General features: G+C 39.4%; 2 protein-coding genes and 2 long non-coding RNA genes across 6 annotated transcripts in view; 2 read left to right on the forward strand and 2 right to left on the reverse strand.

The window, feature by feature from the left end:
• Nucleotides 1-19,052, forward strand: part of LOC127358718 (uncharacterized) — a 73,962-nt gene that overhangs the window by 40,652 nt on the left and 14,258 nt on the right. The window lies entirely within an intron of this gene.
• The window catches only part of LOC127358619 (uncharacterized), a 67,896-nt gene that overhangs the window by 36,069 nt on the left and 12,775 nt on the right, over nucleotides 1-19,052 (forward strand). The window lies entirely within an intron of this gene.
• Nucleotides 1-19,052, reverse strand: part of LOC127356517 (tripartite motif-containing protein 16-like protein) — a 53,200-nt gene that overhangs the window by 21,280 nt on the left and 12,868 nt on the right. The window contains exon 2 of one of the 3 annotated variants that reach the window (XM_051388522.1): nucleotides 7,679-10,159. The exons of the other annotated variants lie outside the window; for them this stretch is intronic. Within the exon in view, the coding sequence (XP_051244482.1) occupies nucleotides 10,086-10,159 (74 nt within the window). The 3' untranslated portion in view covers nucleotides 7,679-10,085. Of the gene's footprint in view, nucleotides 1-7,678; nucleotides 10,160-19,052 lie in introns of those variants that run through there. 3 annotated transcript variants of the gene reach the window in all.
• LOC127356894 (tripartite motif-containing protein 16-like) lies at nucleotides 12,965-15,656 on the reverse strand. Its single transcript, XM_051388998.1, has 2 exons — nucleotides 15,557-15,656; nucleotides 12,965-15,177 (listed from the first exon to the last, which is right to left on the reverse strand). The coding sequence occupies exon 2, from the start codon at nucleotides 15,040-15,042 to the stop codon at nucleotides 13,783-13,785; it is 1,260 nt and encodes a 419-aa protein (XP_051244958.1). The 5' UTR covers nucleotides 15,043-15,177; nucleotides 15,557-15,656; the 3' UTR covers nucleotides 12,965-13,782.

Below are 19,052 nucleotides of genomic sequence, written 5' to 3' on the forward strand. Positions count from 1 at the left end.
ACTCGAGCTCAGCCTATCAGAGTCAGACCACTGTGTGGATCACAGATTAACACTATTAGATCTATTAGAAACTGAACACTAGAACCAGATAAACAGTAGAAAAACAACTAAATAACATTTCAGAAGTCTCTTTCTTACATGTGATATATTTTAACACTTTTAAACTATTAAATGTTTTTAGTCCGTCCTCATGAATGTTACTTATAAAATCTTTTTAAACTCCCCACAGATTCTAACATCATTACAGACCACACAGTCAATTACAGGCTTTATCTGGGTTATCGAGCTCTGATTCATTCCAGGAAGAGGAGTCTGAAGAAGATACTGTGTGTTTAACACTTGTTTACAGTAGAGCTCGATAAATTCAGTTTTTAGGAGGTAAACTCTTCTTCAGATCAGCTTTCACTGAGTTGTCCTGTTGGTTATAATAATTCAATAATATACATTTTACTTAAACAATCAGTGCATACACAAATGCATCATTGCAGAATATGTAAAATCCAAATAATGTAAAATGTGTTTTTTTAATGTGAACAAAATGTGTGTTTTAATGTTAGATGCCATTTTAAACAAATAAATCCAGTATGTTACTTTTTAAACCATCCCCCATAACTTACTGTAGACTGTACTGGGAGGTTTTTCATGGAGAAATTAAAGATTAAACATGATGCCAGCTGTAGAAAAACAGCAAACTGTTGGAGCTGAATATACACATTACATGCACGGGGAGGGGAGGCGATCTGGGGGAACCGGGTCTGGTCGGTTAAAGGTGTGAATATGCATCCATACAAAAGGTGCAGCTATTGCCAGTCACACTGAGCCGTTAGCATGCTAATGCATGAGTGCTTTATGGGGTTAAAGACAATGGAGGTCTGGATGGGGGCAGAACGGTAACAACAACCATGATTTGATGTGTCAATAGGATAGAGTTAGCATTATGTGGCTGTGCTGTTCAACACCAACTGAACCTGTTCCAGTGAAAACAATGGAATTACCACAGAGATCATGTTCTTTGGTACTCACAGTGGAAACTATCAGCTCAATGTAACAGCAGACACACCTAGTATAGTGCAATAATACAGTTTTACTCCTTCAGACACATCTTTATAATTAAAATCCAAACTGATGTAAAGTCAAACACAAAGATAACGACATGAAGAAGGTGTGTATAATGTTACTAAATTACTTTTAGCACATTCTGGCAGAAGAGAACAGTGAGGCGTTACATAGAGAGAGACAGGCAGGGACTACAGAGGGTGAGACAGATCAGAGAGTGAAATGTCAAAGGAAACATGAGGATATGAGAGGGAGGAAGCAGGTTATGGTTAGCAGAAAGCCAAAGAAAGGGAAGCTGAGAGAGAGACCACAGGAGACACAGAAGGAGAAGACAAGACAAGACCACAACACCACTGAGGGGGATTTCAGCCCCCAGTAGGAAGTTCAATTAGTAGGAAATTAAATGAATAGGAAATTAAATTAGTAGGAAGTTAAATTAGTAGGAAGTTCAACCACTTTAGGACGAGGCTGCACATTTTCCATTAGTTTGTTGTTAATATTTAACTTGTAAAAGCTGAGTCACTCACTGGTTGTGTAACAACGGAGGAAACTTAAAATGACACTGAACATGTGAGGTGACATTGCTAAACACAAATACACAACCAACAGGACACCTTCACGAAAATCAACATAACAGTAAATAAAATGAGTCTGAGGAGGAGATGGCGAGGCTGCAGAGCGGGGGTTAAACGGAGGATGAAGAAGAGGAGCTTTAAACCCTACAATTGGGCTACACGAGCAGATACCGGACTCCAACGTCACCATGCCCGGCTTCTAGTGATGGGTCGGTCGCGAACGATCCGGCTCTAAGAGCCGGCTCTTTGAAGTGAACGACGGGAGCCGGGTCCTGATTGGGAGCCAGATCCAGATTTTTTTCCCAGATTTTCCCGTTTTTTTCCTGTTAAAGCCGTGTGATTGGTCAAGATGTGTGCATCTGTGTATCTACACTGAGCAGGAGGGGGAGGGAGGGGTTACAGACACACACGGCACAGTGAGCACGTGAACATGTGGGAGGCAGACGTGAGAGCGAGAGACCTTGGCGCTACATAGACAGAGACTACACACTGGAAAGGGCGAGGAAAATGAGTGACAGGAAACGTAAAGTTCGGACACATTTTAATGTGATAGTTCAAAGGCAGAGTGTAGACTGTGCAAAGTTAAACATTTCATATCAAGCAGCTTTTTGTCTAATTAAGATGGGTCTTTGTTTTTGTGTTTTATAATTTATTTTTGTAGCACTGTTCCATGTTGAGTGTATTAATAAATCCATATGAATACTAAACATTTGATATAATGCATGTATTTACTTTAGATATTCATTTTAAACATAATTTGGTAATAAATTAATTTAAGCAAAAAAAAAATATGATGAGCCACTTGGGAGCCGAAAGAGCCGGCTCTTTTTAGTGAGCCGAGCCGAAGGAGCCGGTTCTCTAAAAAGAGGCAGAATTCCCATCACTACCGGCTTCCAGACGGTTCAAGCCGACAGGGACAGCACCGCGACCGGCATGAAGAAAGGAGGGGGACTGTCCGTGCTCATAAACAACAGGCCGTGTAACGCCGGGCACGTCTGTGGGAAAGAGCGTCTGCAGCCCGGACATCGAGCTCGTCGCCGTCGGACTTCGTCCATGTTATCTGCCACGGGAACTTTCCAGTGTTATCGCCATCACTGTCTATATTCCTCACAGTGGTCTTAATCATCACCATCACTGTTTACATTTATGATGTCTTATTTATTCTCCTGTACAGCACTTTGGTCAACTTTGGTTGTTTAAAGTGCTTAACAAATAAAGTTGGATTGGATTGGATTATGATCATGATAACCTCCATGATTTGTACGGCAGTTTGAAAAACAACAACCACAATGCAAAGTAGAGAAAACATGTAAATATAATTAAAGATTTATTTACAAATGTATAAAGTGGTGAGAACAAAATGTTTACAAGGAATCTATATGTATATAATCTATAAAAATCTTACGAAGAAAAATTAAAGTTCAGCGAGAATCATAAGCCATAGAATCACTAATTAAGGCAACAGTTATTTAATTTAATTAATTTAAATGATGCAATTCTAGACTGTCTGTAAAAGGTGAGTTTCCAGAGGTCAGGGCTCTGAACAGATGTGCATCATGAGATGTCGTCAAACTATATTTTCAATAAAGCAACACAGACATGGTCTCTCTCTCTCTCTCTCTCTCTCTCTCTATATATATATATATATATATATATATATATACATATTATGAGACAAAATCAAACAATCAATGGCCAAGTTTACGTGTTTATTTTTAAATTGTTTCAATGTCTCAATGTAGTGTTTTTTTTCAAATTCCTTTAGTCTTTTGCTGTGATGTCATCGGATCGTTGTGATGTCATTCAAAGATCAAAGCCAATAGAATGTTGCTTTGATACAAAGGTGAACGTTCTGTCTGAAACTATGGATATAGGATCCCAATTAACCTGGTTCAGTTCACATTCTTCAGGAAACTTTCACAAGGACACAAACACAGATTCTTCAGGACTTCGGATCCAAGAATATTAACAGACAAGATGGATCAAGCCACAATAGACAGTCTTCGCGGACTTATCCAACAGAGCCTGGAGAAGCTGAAAACCATACAGTTGTCGAAGCTGCAAGGCAGGTCTCTAGACTTCACATCAGAGGATGTAATTACTGAATTGTGTGTGGATATTGTAAATATTTTATGCATACAAATTCATGAGGCATTTCAACGGAGCAAAGTTGAGGGGAGACACACTTCCAAATCTTCAAAAAGCTCTTCTGGGTCTGCCAGATCACAGGGCAGCATATCTGAAGAAGACGTTCGTAGTTTTCTGGGTGACGCAGTTTTCCTAGCCTTTAAGGAGGCAACCGGGGTCGGCAACATCAGCCGAAGCGTGGAGAAGGTAACCAGCGCTGTGGTTACTGAGGTCACCGAGAGAGTAAATGAGCTCGCCAATGCCTCTGGAAGTTTTGGAGGCAGCAATAAATGGAAAAGTCCTCCCGTCTCATGCTCATTCACGCTCAGACTGAAGACCATGGTCCGACATGTAGCGAGAATGTTGAAAAACTGCACTGGTGAGGAGGGCACCACGCCAATTGGAACCGGGGAGTCATGGCAGACCCCCGTAGTTCCCTTTGTGGATGAGACGGACATGCTGCCGATAACGAGCTTCATCATCGAAACAACAGAAGCTGTGAAGAATATCCTGCAGGAACAGGCAAAAAGCATTACCCCGATTAGTTATAACGTTAAGATTTCCGATGAAGAGTGCCGAGTGTTTGAGTCCGGCTCCTCCGAGGACACAAACGAGATGGCTATTGCGATAGTCAAAGAAATAATTGAAGACCTTCAAATCGAATCAGATGGTTCACTGCCGAAATCAGTGGCCGAATCTGTAAAGATATCCTGTTGGAAATCACTGGGAGATAAACTTAAGGGCTTTTTTGCGGTAAGATTTGCTATGGGGTCACTACTAGGTTTTGTGACAAAACTGAGGCGTAAATACAATTGCGTCTCAGAACAAAAGAGGTCTCTGAGCCAGCTAATGGAGGAGGCTGATCTGGTGGTGAAGACCATCATCTCATTAAATGAAGAGGACATAAATAAGGGCACTGACGACGAGTGCCCCTACGAGAGAATCGCAGAGGTAATATCTAGTGGACAACACAACATGGCCGCCATTGAGCTTGGTGATATTGTCTCACAGCATCTGAAGCAGGACCCCTCTCCGGACTTCAGGTTTGAAATACAAGGAGAAGTTGACACCTTTATGAGGCAGATATGCAACTGGGTCAACCGGCAGCTAAAGCTCCACAAGAAAAAGGGGGGACCATGCAAGTCTGGCTGTGAAGGAAATCAGGGGAGTAGTCAGCCAGCAATCACTCACAGAGGTCCCCTCAGTCATAGAAAGTGGCTGTGTGACACCTGTGTCAAGATCAGCTTCTACTGCTCTGGAGATCGCTGTAAGTGTTGAGGCTAGTGACACGTTGGTGGTTGAACCAGAACCACATTCCACCCCCATACAGTCCGTCAAGTCGGCAATTGGAGATGCAGCTAGGGACACTTTGGTGGTTGAAGCTGAACCACTTGCCAACCCCGTTCAGTCCTTTGAGTCACTTATCAGAGACGAAGCTGGTGACAGTTTGGTGGTTGAAGCAGAACCACCTTCCACCCCCGTTCTGTCCGTGGTGTCCCCAATCCGAGAGAAGTCTGGGGACACTTGGGTTGCAGTAGAACCACCTCCCATCCCTGTTCAGTCCGTGGTGTCCCCCATCAGAGATGAGGCTGGTGAAGCTCTAGGTGAGACCACAACACCAGCACCCCATCAGTGGGATGAAATGAGCTGCAAGGTTATGGCCATTGCACTGTTTCAAAAAGTCATGAAAAGTCAGATACATCTGAATGTTAGTCTGACTTGCAAAGATATTGAAACAATCAGCGGGACACTGGGGAAGTTGCTTTGGGAACAGATCGCAGGATCTGACATTGCTGTCAAGCCAAGCGGCCACCATATCAAAAGGGTGGCAAAGGCGGTGCGCAAGGAGTTGTGCAAGGAGACAGGTGACAAAGGGATCTTACAGATGTGCCTGCTGTCTCGGGATGTATCTATTTACAGATACATAACTGAGACACTGAAAAAACATCTGGTGATGCCAGAGAAGAAGACTGGCGTGAACGCATTCTTCTCACGTCTCTTAAAGACCGTGGGCAAGCCATTCACCGCCTGCTTTGGACGCAAAGAGTAATCTTTGGCGGTTTCAAGGCGTTAGGACAAACATACACAAAAATACACGCGTAGTAACTTAAGTGACATAGGGTTTACTCCGAGAGGCTTCGGTTCGCCCACATTTTAAACCTTAATGAAAAAAAAACTAAGTATGCTTTGGATACAAAGAGTAATCTTTGGCGGTTTCAAAGCATTAGGACAAACATACACAAAAATACACGCGCAGTAACTGAAGTGACATAGGGTTTACTCCGAGAGGCTTCGGTTCGCCCACATTTTAAACCTTAATGAAAAAAAAACTAAGTATGCTTTGGATACAAAGAGTAATCTTTGGCGGTTTCAAAGCATTAGGACAAACATACACAAAAATACACGCGCAGTAACTGAAGTGACATAGGGTTTACTCCGAGAGGCTTCGGTTCGCCCACATTTTAAACCTTAATGAAAAAAAACGAAGTATGCTTTGGACACAAAGAGTAATCTTTGGCGGTTTCAAAGCATTAGGACAAACATACACAAAAATACACGCGTAGTAACTGAAGTGACATAGGGTTTACTCCGAGTGGCTTCGGTTCGCCCACATTTTAAACCTTAATGAAAAAAAATGGCTCTGTGCTACTATCCTCAGATGTCGATTGGTTGCACAGAGGAACCAAAGTTTCTGTGCTTTCTTGTTTGGTTATCATGGATCCTGGTTGACCCCCACATTGCCTGCTTTGGACAAAAAGAGTAATATTTAGTGGGTACGACACACGCTTAGTAACTGAAGTGGCAACGGGTTTACTCTGAGAGGCTTTGGTGGTGGTAAAACCTTACATCTGATGATCTTGCCCAAAAAAACAGTAAGACCCAACTGGTCGAGGCAGACGGCCACCCACCTAGACCCGGGTTCTGTCCGAGGTTTCTGCCTCTTAAAAGGGAGTTTTTCCTTGCCGCTGTCGCCAAGTGCTTGCTCAAGGTGGGAATTGTTGAGTCTCTTTAAATAATTTTATAATTCACATCAGGTGTCATAGGGCCACACAGGTGCCTCAGCATTTAACACTATGGCCTTGCAGCTATAAAGTGAGAGTTCAATTCAGACCTCTCTCTTTTTTTCCTTGCTCTTTCCTCTCTCTCTTTAGCTATCAATATCCATTAAAGGCAAAAAAATTAATTATTAAACAAAATAAAAATAATTGAAGAATAAACAATTGGTCTCATAAGAGTCCCTTCCTGAACACAAGCCTGATATGGCAATAATCAAGTCATTTTCATTACATTTGTGTCGGGTGATGTACGCGTGATGTGCCGTACCACGACATGACTGCAGCATGCCCTGACAGATCTGAAACAAAAAGGAGAGACCTGAAGAATTATGACTGACGTTAGCAGGTGATACCTAGCAGGGAGTTAAAGCAGTGAACGCTTGAGATACAAAAAAGTCATTATGGTATAATTTAATATAATATAAAAATTGTAATTGTCAGTTTATAATCAGTTTAAAGTAGAATGTGTTTTGTTGTGTGACTGAAAAATCCATTGATTTGATTCTATTCATAATAATGGAAACATTACTTTATTACTCTTTTCAAAGGGAATATTATTACTTTACTTATTACTCCCTGCCAACGAGTTTGTTAAAATCAAAGTAATGGACACACAGACATTAGTAGCATGCAGAATGTATTCATTCAAACTTCGACAGATTCTGTTTTCCATCATCAGAACAGGTCTACAGCTATCACTGCGCTTGTTTATGCTCTGTATAAAATTCCAATTACAGCACATGTACAATTCAATGGGTTTATTGGGTTTTATTTTTGGGTAATTGTCATCATGTTAATTGGCTAGCTAGCTAGCTCTGTGACAAAGCTGTTTTAGTAAGGGAAGTTGAAAGAACAGAGGCTGACTGACACTGTAATAATTCTTTCTTTATTATACAAGCCTTCAGTTTGGCCATGTCCCATCAGTAACCTCTGTTAAATGATAGTTTTTTTATGTTATGCACAGATTCACTTCATCCACACAATTTCTCTGACCAGAATCTAATATGTAAAAGAAAACAATGAATGATCTCCATGTTGATTATGATCATGATAACCTCCCTCATTTGTACGCCAGTGTGAATAACAACAACCACAGTGCAAAGTAGTGAAAACATGTAAATATAATTAAAGTTATATGTACAAATGTATAAAGTGGTGAGAACAAAATGTTTACATGGAATCTATATGTATATAATCTATAATTATTTCTTAAGAAGAAAAATTAGAGTTCAGTGAGAATCATCAGCCACAGAATCACTAATTAAGGCAACAATTAATTTTATTTATTTATTTTAAATGATGCAATTCTAGACTGTCTGTAAAAGGTGAGTTTCCAGAGGTCAGGGCTCTGAACAGATGTGCATCATGAGATGACGTTTTATCACTGTTCTTTTTAAACCAATGAATCTGAAATCCAAGACTCACAACTTCCTGCAGTGTGCTGATGATACACAGCTGGTTGGCCTTTTGTGTGAGTGGGGCTCTGCAAAAGATGGCACATATTTCAACCATGTAATTACTCTGCAGCAGTGACGTGAGGAGAACTGAATGTAGCTGAAACCAAAGAACTTATCTTATCAGCAACACACAACACAGCTCATACATTTTAATCTTCGACCATCACCTGTAGAAACTAGCAGCAGTTTGAAATATCCTGATAATGTGATTGATGGCCACCTTGACTTCACAGACAGATCACAGATGTGGTCTCTATCAATGTTACTATCTAAAACAATTACATTTGCCTATAAATAAACGTAAATGTATGTAAGTGTTGAGAACAGACATGAAACAATATAGAGAAGTCTATGGCTTTCTACATGAAGACCATTGCAGCAGAAGAGACACAACATCATACTAATACATCAAAACATATACTCAACAAACATATACAAGTTTATATTTTCATGCAGAGAAATGACAGTATATAAAAATAATCCTGAGCAGTATTACACTCCATGGCTAAAACAGACACAGGACCAGTGCCACCTAAAGAATTCAAACATTTGCAGTGCAAAAAGAATTAAAACAGAATTGAATCCACTGTCTTGCCACTAATAGATCCTCCTTAATGTTACACATTGGACCTTTAAATAACTTCTGTCTATTTTAGTTTCAACTTAACTCTGTCTTCATAATAATAAAAAAAAAAAGTCCAGCATCAGTTTTCACATTTCTTTGTTTACCTGCTGTGATGTTCACTACCAGAAAGACATTCACTTTTAGTGTTCACACCATATAACAATGATGCTGCATTCAGGTCATATGGGAAAGATGGATTAGAAGAGTTTACGCTTTACAAATATTATTCACATCAGCTCTCAGATTGTAATTGGGAGTGTAAGTTTCAAGGCTCAGGTTCAAATTTCTCTGACTTCTTGAATTCTTATGAAATAACATGGAGACACTTGTAATCAGATGTAAAAAATAATTAATCCAAGTCATGGTTTTGTGACTGGACCGAATATCATACCAAATTTTCCATTATATATATTGTATACTCTGATGTTAGTTTCACATTTTCTCCTTCAACGTTGTATGAGACCCTGGAATGAAGACTAGAAGAAGATTCTTTATTCATGTTTGTTTATACGTTATGTGAACGTCAGATCAATTAACATGCAACCAGTTTGTCTCAGCAGAATCTCAGCTCTGAAAATAATGAATGATCTCCTTATAGATTATGATCGTGATAATTATAGTTTTAAAATACCTCAGAGTTTGTACACTGGAACAACATTTGATCTGGACAAAATGTAAGGGATTTCTTTACAAATTAACAAAAGTGGTGGAACAAAATATCTACAATAAAGCAGTTTTAAAACCCATGCAGTAGAAGAGAAACCGCATACAAATACAATAAAGATTTAAGGCACAGACAAGTTGCCAATTTCATTCAGAGAAAGATATGTTAGTTCAGGTAAACAAGAATCATCATGAGCAGTGACGAACAGAAAAACTAATGAGAAGTTGTCAAAGTACCACCAATAATGGTCAATCAGGTCTCAGCAACAAAAATGTGACAAAACAAGTTTAAATTAAATGACAGAATCTAACCCAATGCCCATTACAAAACCATTGACTATTTTAGTTTAATTAATCAGAATCAGAATCAGAATTTTGTTTATTGCCAAGTAGGTTTTGAAGCATACAAGGAATGTGTCGTAGTGCAATTAACTCAGCAGTTTCTCCATACCAGAAGCCAAGACCAAGTCCAGCATAGAGAGGCTGAGTGAATGTGGTCTGAACTCTGTGGAGGAGAGTCATGGTTTCAGAGACATTGCAGAAGGACAGAATACCTGCACTGTGTATCCAGATACACTCCAACTCTGGAGGACTGAGGACCTGAGACTGGAGTTTGGACAAAGTTGTGCTGAAAAGTATAACTTTGTTTGTAATAATGTAATGTCCAAGATTCTAGATTGTGGCCAAAGCTCTGATCTCTGCTGATATTCTTGTATACAACTTCTATATTAATTCCTTCTGCTTCACTCCACCTCCCAGTAACAACGTCCAGTCAGACTCTCTCTACTAAGGACCTGCCTACTTGAAGTGAACCTGTCTGGGCGATTACAGTTAAATTGTTGTTCACTTGTGATTTTTCTGTTCCCCTCAGATAATAACAGCAGTGTGTTTGCTGTGTTTGGATCCAGTGTGATTTCATGTGAATATTGTAAGAATCCAGCTCTGATCTTGGGCTCTGGTTGTGACAGTAAAACATCCACTTCAGTCACTGTCAGTGAGACGTTTGTCCATTTCTCCCTCAGAACGTCCTGTAGTTTATCCCTGGGATGGAGGGGATGGAAGGATTAAGGGATGATGGGGAGGGGTCGAGGGATGGGGGAAAGGGTCGAGGGTTGGGGGATGAGGGGGTATAGGAAGGACGGGTGAGGGTTGATAGAAAGGGAGAAAAGCTGGTGGGATAGGTGGATGGAGGGAGGAGTTCTGCAAGATGGTCAGGAGGAACAGAGTGGGTGTTGAGACGCTGAGTGGGGGAACGGTTTCGTATCTCTTCGTGAGCCCCAGTGGTTCATAAGAGAGAGAAAACAAAATAAAGAAGGGTATTTGGGGGGGAGGGATGTAGAAAATTACTCATGGAGGGAGTGAACGGAAAAGGTGTGCTTGAATATGTATTGAACGGAAATGAGATGAGTTTGGGGCGTGGTCTTTGTTCCCGAATCTAGTTATAAAATTTCATTAGTTGCTCCACTAAATCTGCTAAAATGGAGCTTTTTACCAGGACAGGACTCGTGTGAAGGTCTGCCTACACTGAGGGCAGCTTTGGATTTCCTCCTCCTAGTCTTCATCCTAGTAGCTTTTAATACAGTTCATGCAGTAGCTGTGTCCACAGGGAATAGTCACCGGATCCTTCAGTAGATTCAGACAGATCAAACAGAAATAATTTACCTCTCCAGCTGAACTCCTTTCTGCACCATTTCACCTCTCAGTGACAACAACTGTCTGAGTCTCACTTCCACAGAAATGAAACTAGTTTGATCTCTGAATGAATAGGGTCTCTTATCTCTTGCACTACACCACATGTTGGTTACACCCATCCTCAAACTGCTGATCTAAAGGGGAGGGAACAAGGAAATACATGGACAGAGTGAAGCTCGCTGTGTTTGAGAGCAGGAAGAAGAGGGAGGAGTTATCATGTTGTGATTCATTCCAGGAAGAGGAGCAGTTACTGAGTTACAGAGCGATACTGTTTAACACTTATAATAGAGCTCATTATAAAATACTGTTCACTTCAGCTTTTGGGAAGTAAAGATACTCTTATGATCAGAGGGTTTGGAAATGTCTCCCCAATTTTCAGCATTACTGAGTTGTCCTGTAATTAACTTTAAAACGTTTTTGATTGATTACCATGATTCAAATACAAGACATAAATAATAGTTAAATGACTCACTGCTGTAAAGCTAATGAAATGTTAAGGTAATAATTCAACATTATTACTTGATAAAGTCCTTTCTAAGCATTTTTGAAAACCATTTTAAATTTAAAAGAATGTATATTTTAATCACAAGGGGTTTAATGTTCAATCAATTTAAACAAATAAATCCAGGTAGTTATTTGTTCAACTCTGAATCCCAGCAGACAGGAATGCTCCATATCATTGGGCTCTCAGTTAAGTGACTGGAATGACTGGATGAATAAGGACAATGTACTATTTCATACGTATCCTTTATGTTTTGTCACAGTGACCCAAGCCCACCAAATGTAGCCTTGATCATGTTCTCATCAAGTTTCAGTTTATGTCTAGAAAAAGATGAAGTCTTCATGATTTATCAAAACTGTATGCGTGATTTACTAGACCTGACATTTTTATTTTAAATGTTATCATAAAATACAATCTCAAAAACATGTTCTTCACCAAAACTGCAAACGTGAACTGAGGTTCTTTAACCTCCACTATATCCCTGGTTAGCAGGATGAAGGCACCCTCTGGTGTCGGGCATCAGTTTTCCCTTTTGAGTTGTTAACCTGCTGCTAACATAAAAAGAACAACATCAGTTGAGAGATATATAAATATATGAAATGCCACACGATGTCAATCCATCAGTCAATATTGATGCGGCATTCAGGTCCCATTGGAAACATAGTAGAGAAGACCATCCACTTTACAAATACTATTCACAATGGTTCTCAGGTTGTAGCCAAAGTAGTATTTAGGATAGGAATGCACATTTAATGGAAATATTATCAAAAACACAATATGCAAATCGGGACAAAACAGCTTTATAATAAAGTTCTGAATAGACTCCTTGGCCTACAAATCCTTTCCAGATTTAAGAAAACGTGTTTGTTTGGTACAGAGCCCCCAAAAAGTCCCACTATCATGATTTGAATCGCCTGTCCAGTGAAAATTAACCTTTTGATTCAAAAGCAATCGAATACACGCTAATTAGAATTCATTTCTCAATCACAATATCTGTTAAAATAATTGCTATGTGTCATCGTGCAGATGATCTCCTCATTGATTATGATTGTGATCATTATAGTAGCTCATGGTAGCTCATGTACATTTGGTTTGTCAAACACATAAATGTTAATGTGATAGCCTCCATGGCTCAACAGTCCCAGAAAGGAGCACCACCCATGAAAACTCATTCACTTACAGAGGAAGAAATAAGTAGATGTGAAAGTATATTTGTTCTTGAAAATATTTTTATTGTAATATAATGACAAAAAACCCATAGAGAGAAACAATGGGAATAGTTTACATTTTCACGCAGAGAAAAGTCTGTTCAGGGAAACAAAAAAACATCATGAGCAGTGAGTCAGACCACTGTGTGAAAAGCCAGTTTTTGGCCTTGTTAACATGTCAGTGTCATGTTTCCCATATAAGAGGGAAAACCATTTACTCCATTAAAAAAAGCTTTTGTTGTTATCCGTAAATAAAGTAAATAAAAAAACTAAGTTAACCCCCTGACACAATAACTAATTAGAACTAAAGTAAAACTAAACATTTTTAACAATCACATCTCAACTGGACTGAGCAAACAGAGGGATCAATGCTGAAGGCAGAGTTTTGCGGCTTTGATGAACGTTAGGGAAGAACCTTTTGAAGGACTTCTTTCTAATTAAGTTCACAGAACTCACCAGTGTTTCCAACAGGTAAGTTAACACCAAGTCCAGCATAGAGAGGCTGGGTGAATGTGGTCTGGTCTCGGTAGAGGAGAGTCATGGTTTTGTGTGTCGTGGAGATGCTGTAGAAGGACAGAATACCTTCACTGTGATCCAGGTACACTCCAACTCTGGAGGATGGCGGACCTAAAACTGGAGTTTGGACATTGTCGTACCAAAATGAATAACGGTTGTTGTCATATCTTAAAGCCCATGAATTGTCACAGCTTCCAAATCCACACTCCGACCCTGATCTGTTGATGTTGTTGTATGCGACTGCTACATTACCCCCTGCCTCTCCCAACTCCACCTCCCAGTAACAACGGCCAGTCAGACTCTCTCTACTCAGGACCTGAGGCCAAAAAAATAAATCTGTCTGGGTGACGAGAATATGGCTGATGTGGTCTCACTGCTGTTACCTTTCTGTTCCCCTCAGATAATATCAATAACCTGTGTACTGTGTTTTCATCAACTGTGGTTTGACATGAATAGCTGACGAATTCAGCTCTGGTTTTGGGCTCATTGGTCACTGAGATGTTTTTCCATTTCACATTTAAACTGTCCTGTAGGTTATCTCTGACTTGTGACACAGTCACTTTTACATTCTCAAAGTACTTCTGAGGACAGATTCTGATGCCGGATGAGTCTGTAGATTCAATGGGTTCGGGTAGTGCAGGGCAGTTGTGCAGAAAATGGTGGTCCTCTGTGTGTGAGAGCTTCTTCAGCTCAGTGTCTTTCCTCTTCAGCTCTGTGATCTCTCGCTGCAGCTTCTGCTGAAGTTCTTTGATTCTATTCACTTCAGTATCCTGCTGGGATCTGACCTGCTGCTTCACATCGGAGCTTCTTTTCTCCATGAGACAGATCGCCTGGCTGAAGATCCCCTCACTGTCCTCCACCACTGTATCAGCAGAAAGATTGATAGCCTCCACCTCCTGTTGAAGCTCCATCACATCTTTCTCTCTGTCCTGGATTCTCTTCTGGATGTTTTGTCGACTCACCTCGAGCTCTCTCTGCCTCTCAGTCCTTTCTGCTGCAGCTGAGACTGTGTCGTGGCCTTTATGTTCATCCATAGAGCAGAGATGACAAATAGACTGGTGATCAGTACGGCAGAACATCTTCATCACCTCATCATGAAGAGAGCAGATGTTCTGTTGGAGCTTCTTGCAGGGGTCCACCAGCTTGTGTTTTTCAAAAGCAGGGGATTCAAAGTGAGGCTGAAGGTGTTTCTCACAGTAAGAGATACAACAGACCAGACAGGACTTTAGGGCTTTCAGTTTTCTCCCAGCGCAGACATCACAGACCACATCTTCAGGTCCAGCATAGCAGAGATCAGCAAGAGCAGCTTGGAGTCCAGTCTTCATCAGTTCCTCCACTAAAACTGCTAACATGGTGTTTTTCACCAGGACAGGTCTTGGTATGAAGGTCTGCCTACACTGAGGGCAGCTGTTGACCGTCTTCCCCTCTTGTTCATCCCAGCAGGTTTTAATACAGTTCATGCAGTAGCTGTGTCCACAGGGAATAGTCACTGGTTCCTTCAGTAGATCCAGACAAATGGGACAGGAAATGGTTTCCCGGTCCAGTTGAACTTCTTTCTGCGCCATTTCACCTCTCCGTGGCACGTTCTTAGTACTCCAACTAGTTAGCGCCCTGAAGTAAACAGCAATGGTTTCTGCAGTTAATGAGATCGGTCAGTCAATTCATCACATGATGGTTGAACACATCTTCAAACTGCAGATCTAGAGGAGAGGGAAAGGGGAAACATAAGTTATTGACAAATGTTCATTATTAACAACAAACACTTTACCAAGACCATAAGGGCTTCAGAGCTAGACTAACAGGATAAAAGAATAAATAATACAACTTACACTGTATATTTACAGCTAAACTGGGCCAACCGTGGCATGTAGAAAGTAGTTTTAAACTATAAACAGCTACAGCAGTAACATGCAACATACACATATAAGTACATTCAGTACCTGGATACTTTTATTCAAGGTTTTGATTGCAGACATTTAGTTGTAGTTTACCAACAGACACACTTTGCCTCTCTCGACACTATCTGACTGTAATTCACTCAGAATGTTACAACAACACAGTTTAAGATCCACAACTCACCTTAAAATCCAGAGAAATAACCCTGAGAGTGATGAGGTGATGCTTCGTCCCTGAGTAACCTCCTCTTCTGTTGAAGTGTGCAGCAGAGTAACTTCAGTGTGAGAAGAAGAGAGCGGATTTAAAGGATTCCCTCCAGGTTGGTGGGTGGAGACTCGAGCTCAGCCTATCAGAGTCAGACCACTGTGTGGATCACAGATTAACACTATTAGATCTATTAGAAACTGAACACTAGAACCAGATAAACAGTAGAAAAACAACTAAATAACATTTCAGAAGTCTCTTTCTTACATGTGATATATTTTAACACTTTTAAACTATTAAATGTTTTTAGTCCGTCCTCATGAATGTTACTTATAAAATCTTTTTAAACTCCCCACAGATTCTAACATCATTACAGACCACACAGTCAATTACAGGCTTTATCTGGGTTATCGAGCTCTGATTCATTCCAGGAAGAGGAGTCTGAGGAAGATACTGTGTGTTTAACACTTGTTTACAGTAGAGCTCGATAAATTCAGTTTTTAGGAGGTAAACTCTTCTTCAGATCAGCTTTTACTGAGTTGTCCTGTAATTCAGCTTAATCAGACCTTTTATTGGTTATAATAATTCAATAATATACATTTTACTTAAACAATCAGTGCATACACAAATGCATCATTGCAGAATATGTAAAATCCAAATAATGTAAAATGTGTTTTTTTAATGTGAACAAAATGTGTGTTTTAATGTTAGATGCCATTTTAAACAAATAAATCCAGTATGTTACTTTTTAAACCATCCCCCATAACTTACTGTAGACTGTACTGGGAGGTTTTTCATGGAGAAATTAGAGATTAAACATGATGCCAGCTGTAGAAAAACAGCAAACTGTTGGAGCTGAATATACACATTACATGCACGGGGAGGGGAGGCGATCTGGGGGAACCGGGTCTGGTCGGTTAAAGGTGTGAATACAAAAGGTGCAGCTATTGCCAGTAACACTGAGCCATTAGCATGCTAATGCCTGAGTGCTTTATGGGGTTAAAGACAATGGAGGTCTGGATGGGGGCAGAACGGTAACAACAACCATGATTTGATGTGTCAATAGGATAGAGTTAGCATTATGTGGCTGTGCTGTTCAACACCAACTGAACCTGTTCCAGTGAAAACAATGGAATTACCACAGAGATCATGTTCTTTGGTACTCACAGTGGAAACTATCAGCTCAATGTAACAGCAGACACACCTAGTATAGTGCAATAATACAGTTTTACTCCTTCAGACACATCTTTATAAATAAAATCCAAACTGATGTAAAGTCAAACACAAAGATAACGACATGAAGAAGGTGTGTATAATGTTACTAAATTACTTTTAGCACATTATGACAGAAGAGAACAGTGAGGCGTTACAGAGAGAGAGACAGGCAGGGACTACAGAGGGTGAGACAGATCAGAGAGTGAAATGTCAAAGGAAACATGAGGATATGAGAGGGAGTAAGCAGGTTATGGTTAGCAGAAAGCCAAAGAAATGGAAGCTGAGAGAGAGACCACAGGAGACACAGAAGGAGAAGACAAGACAAGACCACAACACCACTGAGGGGGATTTCAGCCCCCAGTAGGAAGTTCAATTAGTAGGAAATTAAATTAATAGGAAGTTAAATTAGTAGGAAGTTAAATTAATAGGAAATTAAATGAATAGGAAATTAAATTAGTAGGAAGTTAAATTAGTAGGAAATTAAATGAATAGGAAATTAAATTAGTAGGAGGTTCAATTAGTAGGAAGTTCAACCACTTTAGGCCTAGGCTGCACATTTTCCATTAGTTTGTTGTTAATATTTAACTTGTAAAAGCTGAGTCACTCACTGGTTGTGTAACAACGGAGGAAACTTAAAATGACACAGGTGACATTGCTAAACACAAATACACAACCAACAGGACACCTTCACGAAAATCAACATAACAGTAAATAAAATGAGTCTATAACACAATATCTGTTGTTTATTTGTGTCAGCAGTCAACACAACTTCTTCACACCCAAACTTGACTCCATTGTTTTCAAAATCTTGTGTTTTTTAAAAGTAAAAAGTGAAACATAAGTGAAAACTCAAAGCCCATTTCTCTGTGACAAAGCTGCAGAACAGAGGCTGACTGACACTGTAATAATTCTTTATTTATTATACAAGCCTTCAGGTTGTCAATGTCCCATCAGTAACATCTCTGACCAGAATCTAATATGTAAAAGAAAATAATGAATGATGTCGATTATGATCATGATAACCTCCCTGATTTGTACGGCAGTTTGAAAAACAACAACCACAGTGCAAAGTAGTGAAAACATGTAAATATAATTAAAGATTTATTTACAAATGTATAAAGTGGTGAGAACAAAATATTTACAAGGAATCTATATGTATATAATCTATAAAAATCTTACGAAGAAAAATTTTCAGCGAGAATCATAAGCCATAGAATCACTAATTAAGGCAACAGTTATTTAATTCAATTAATTTAAATGATGCAATTCTAGACTGTCTGTAAAAGGTGAGTTTCCAGAGGTCAGGGCTCTGAACAGACGTGCATCATGAGATGTCGTCAAACTATATTTTCAATAACGCAACACAGACATGGTGTCTCTCAATTTCAATTTCAATTCAAATGGCTTTATTGGCATGACGTACCACTGTACATACTGCCAAAGCAAGCATTTGGAATTAAAAATAATAATAATAACAATAAAGGAAAACAATATTTACAATAAATTAATAATAATCAATAATCTATACTGTTGGTAATACTGTAACTATGATTGACTCAATCACAATCACAGTCACAATCAATCAATCTCAGTAACAGTAGTAAAGTAACAAACTACAGTTAAAACAAGTAGTCTGTTGTCAAAATAACAGTAATAACAAATTATTAAATATAATATATATTATATTAAAATATATTAAAATTAAAATGTGTGTGTGTGTGTGTGTGTGTGTGTTAACAACAACAACAAAAACAAATACAACTAAAACAATCAATTATTTTATACATTTATCTGAGTTTCCACTGGTCGTCCTCAGTTTGTGGCATGAGGAGACATATTTTGCTGCAGTAATTTGACTTTTTGGCATTATCTCGCTCTCTCTCTCTCTCTCTCTCTCTCTCTCTCTCTCTATATATATATATATATATATATATATATATATATATACATATTATGAGACAAAATCAAACAATCAATGGCCAAGTTTACGTGTTTATTTTTAAATTGTTTTAATGTCTCAATGTAGTGTTTTTTTTCAAATTCCTGTAGTCTTTTGCTCTGATGTCATCGGACCGTTGTGATGTCATTCAAAGATCAAAGCCAATAGAATGTTGCTTTGATACAAAGGTGAACGTTCTGTCTGAAACTATGGATATAGGATCCCAATTAACCTGGTTCAGTTCACATTCTTCAGGAAACTTTCACAAGGACACAAACACAGATTCTTCAGGACTTCGGATCCAACGATATTAACAGACAA

Source organism: Dicentrarchus labrax, unplaced genomic scaffold, assembly GCF_905237075.1.
Source record: "Dicentrarchus labrax unplaced genomic scaffold, dlabrax2021, whole genome shotgun sequence".
Taxonomy (NCBI): Eukaryota; Metazoa; Chordata; class Actinopteri; family Moronidae; genus Dicentrarchus; species Dicentrarchus labrax.

What these genes read in the sequence shown, in the direction of transcription:
- LOC127356894 (XM_051388998.1), bottom strand. Translation starts at nt 15,042, where the DNA reads ATGGCGCAGAAAGAAGTTCAACTGGACCGGGAAACCATTTCCTGTCCC.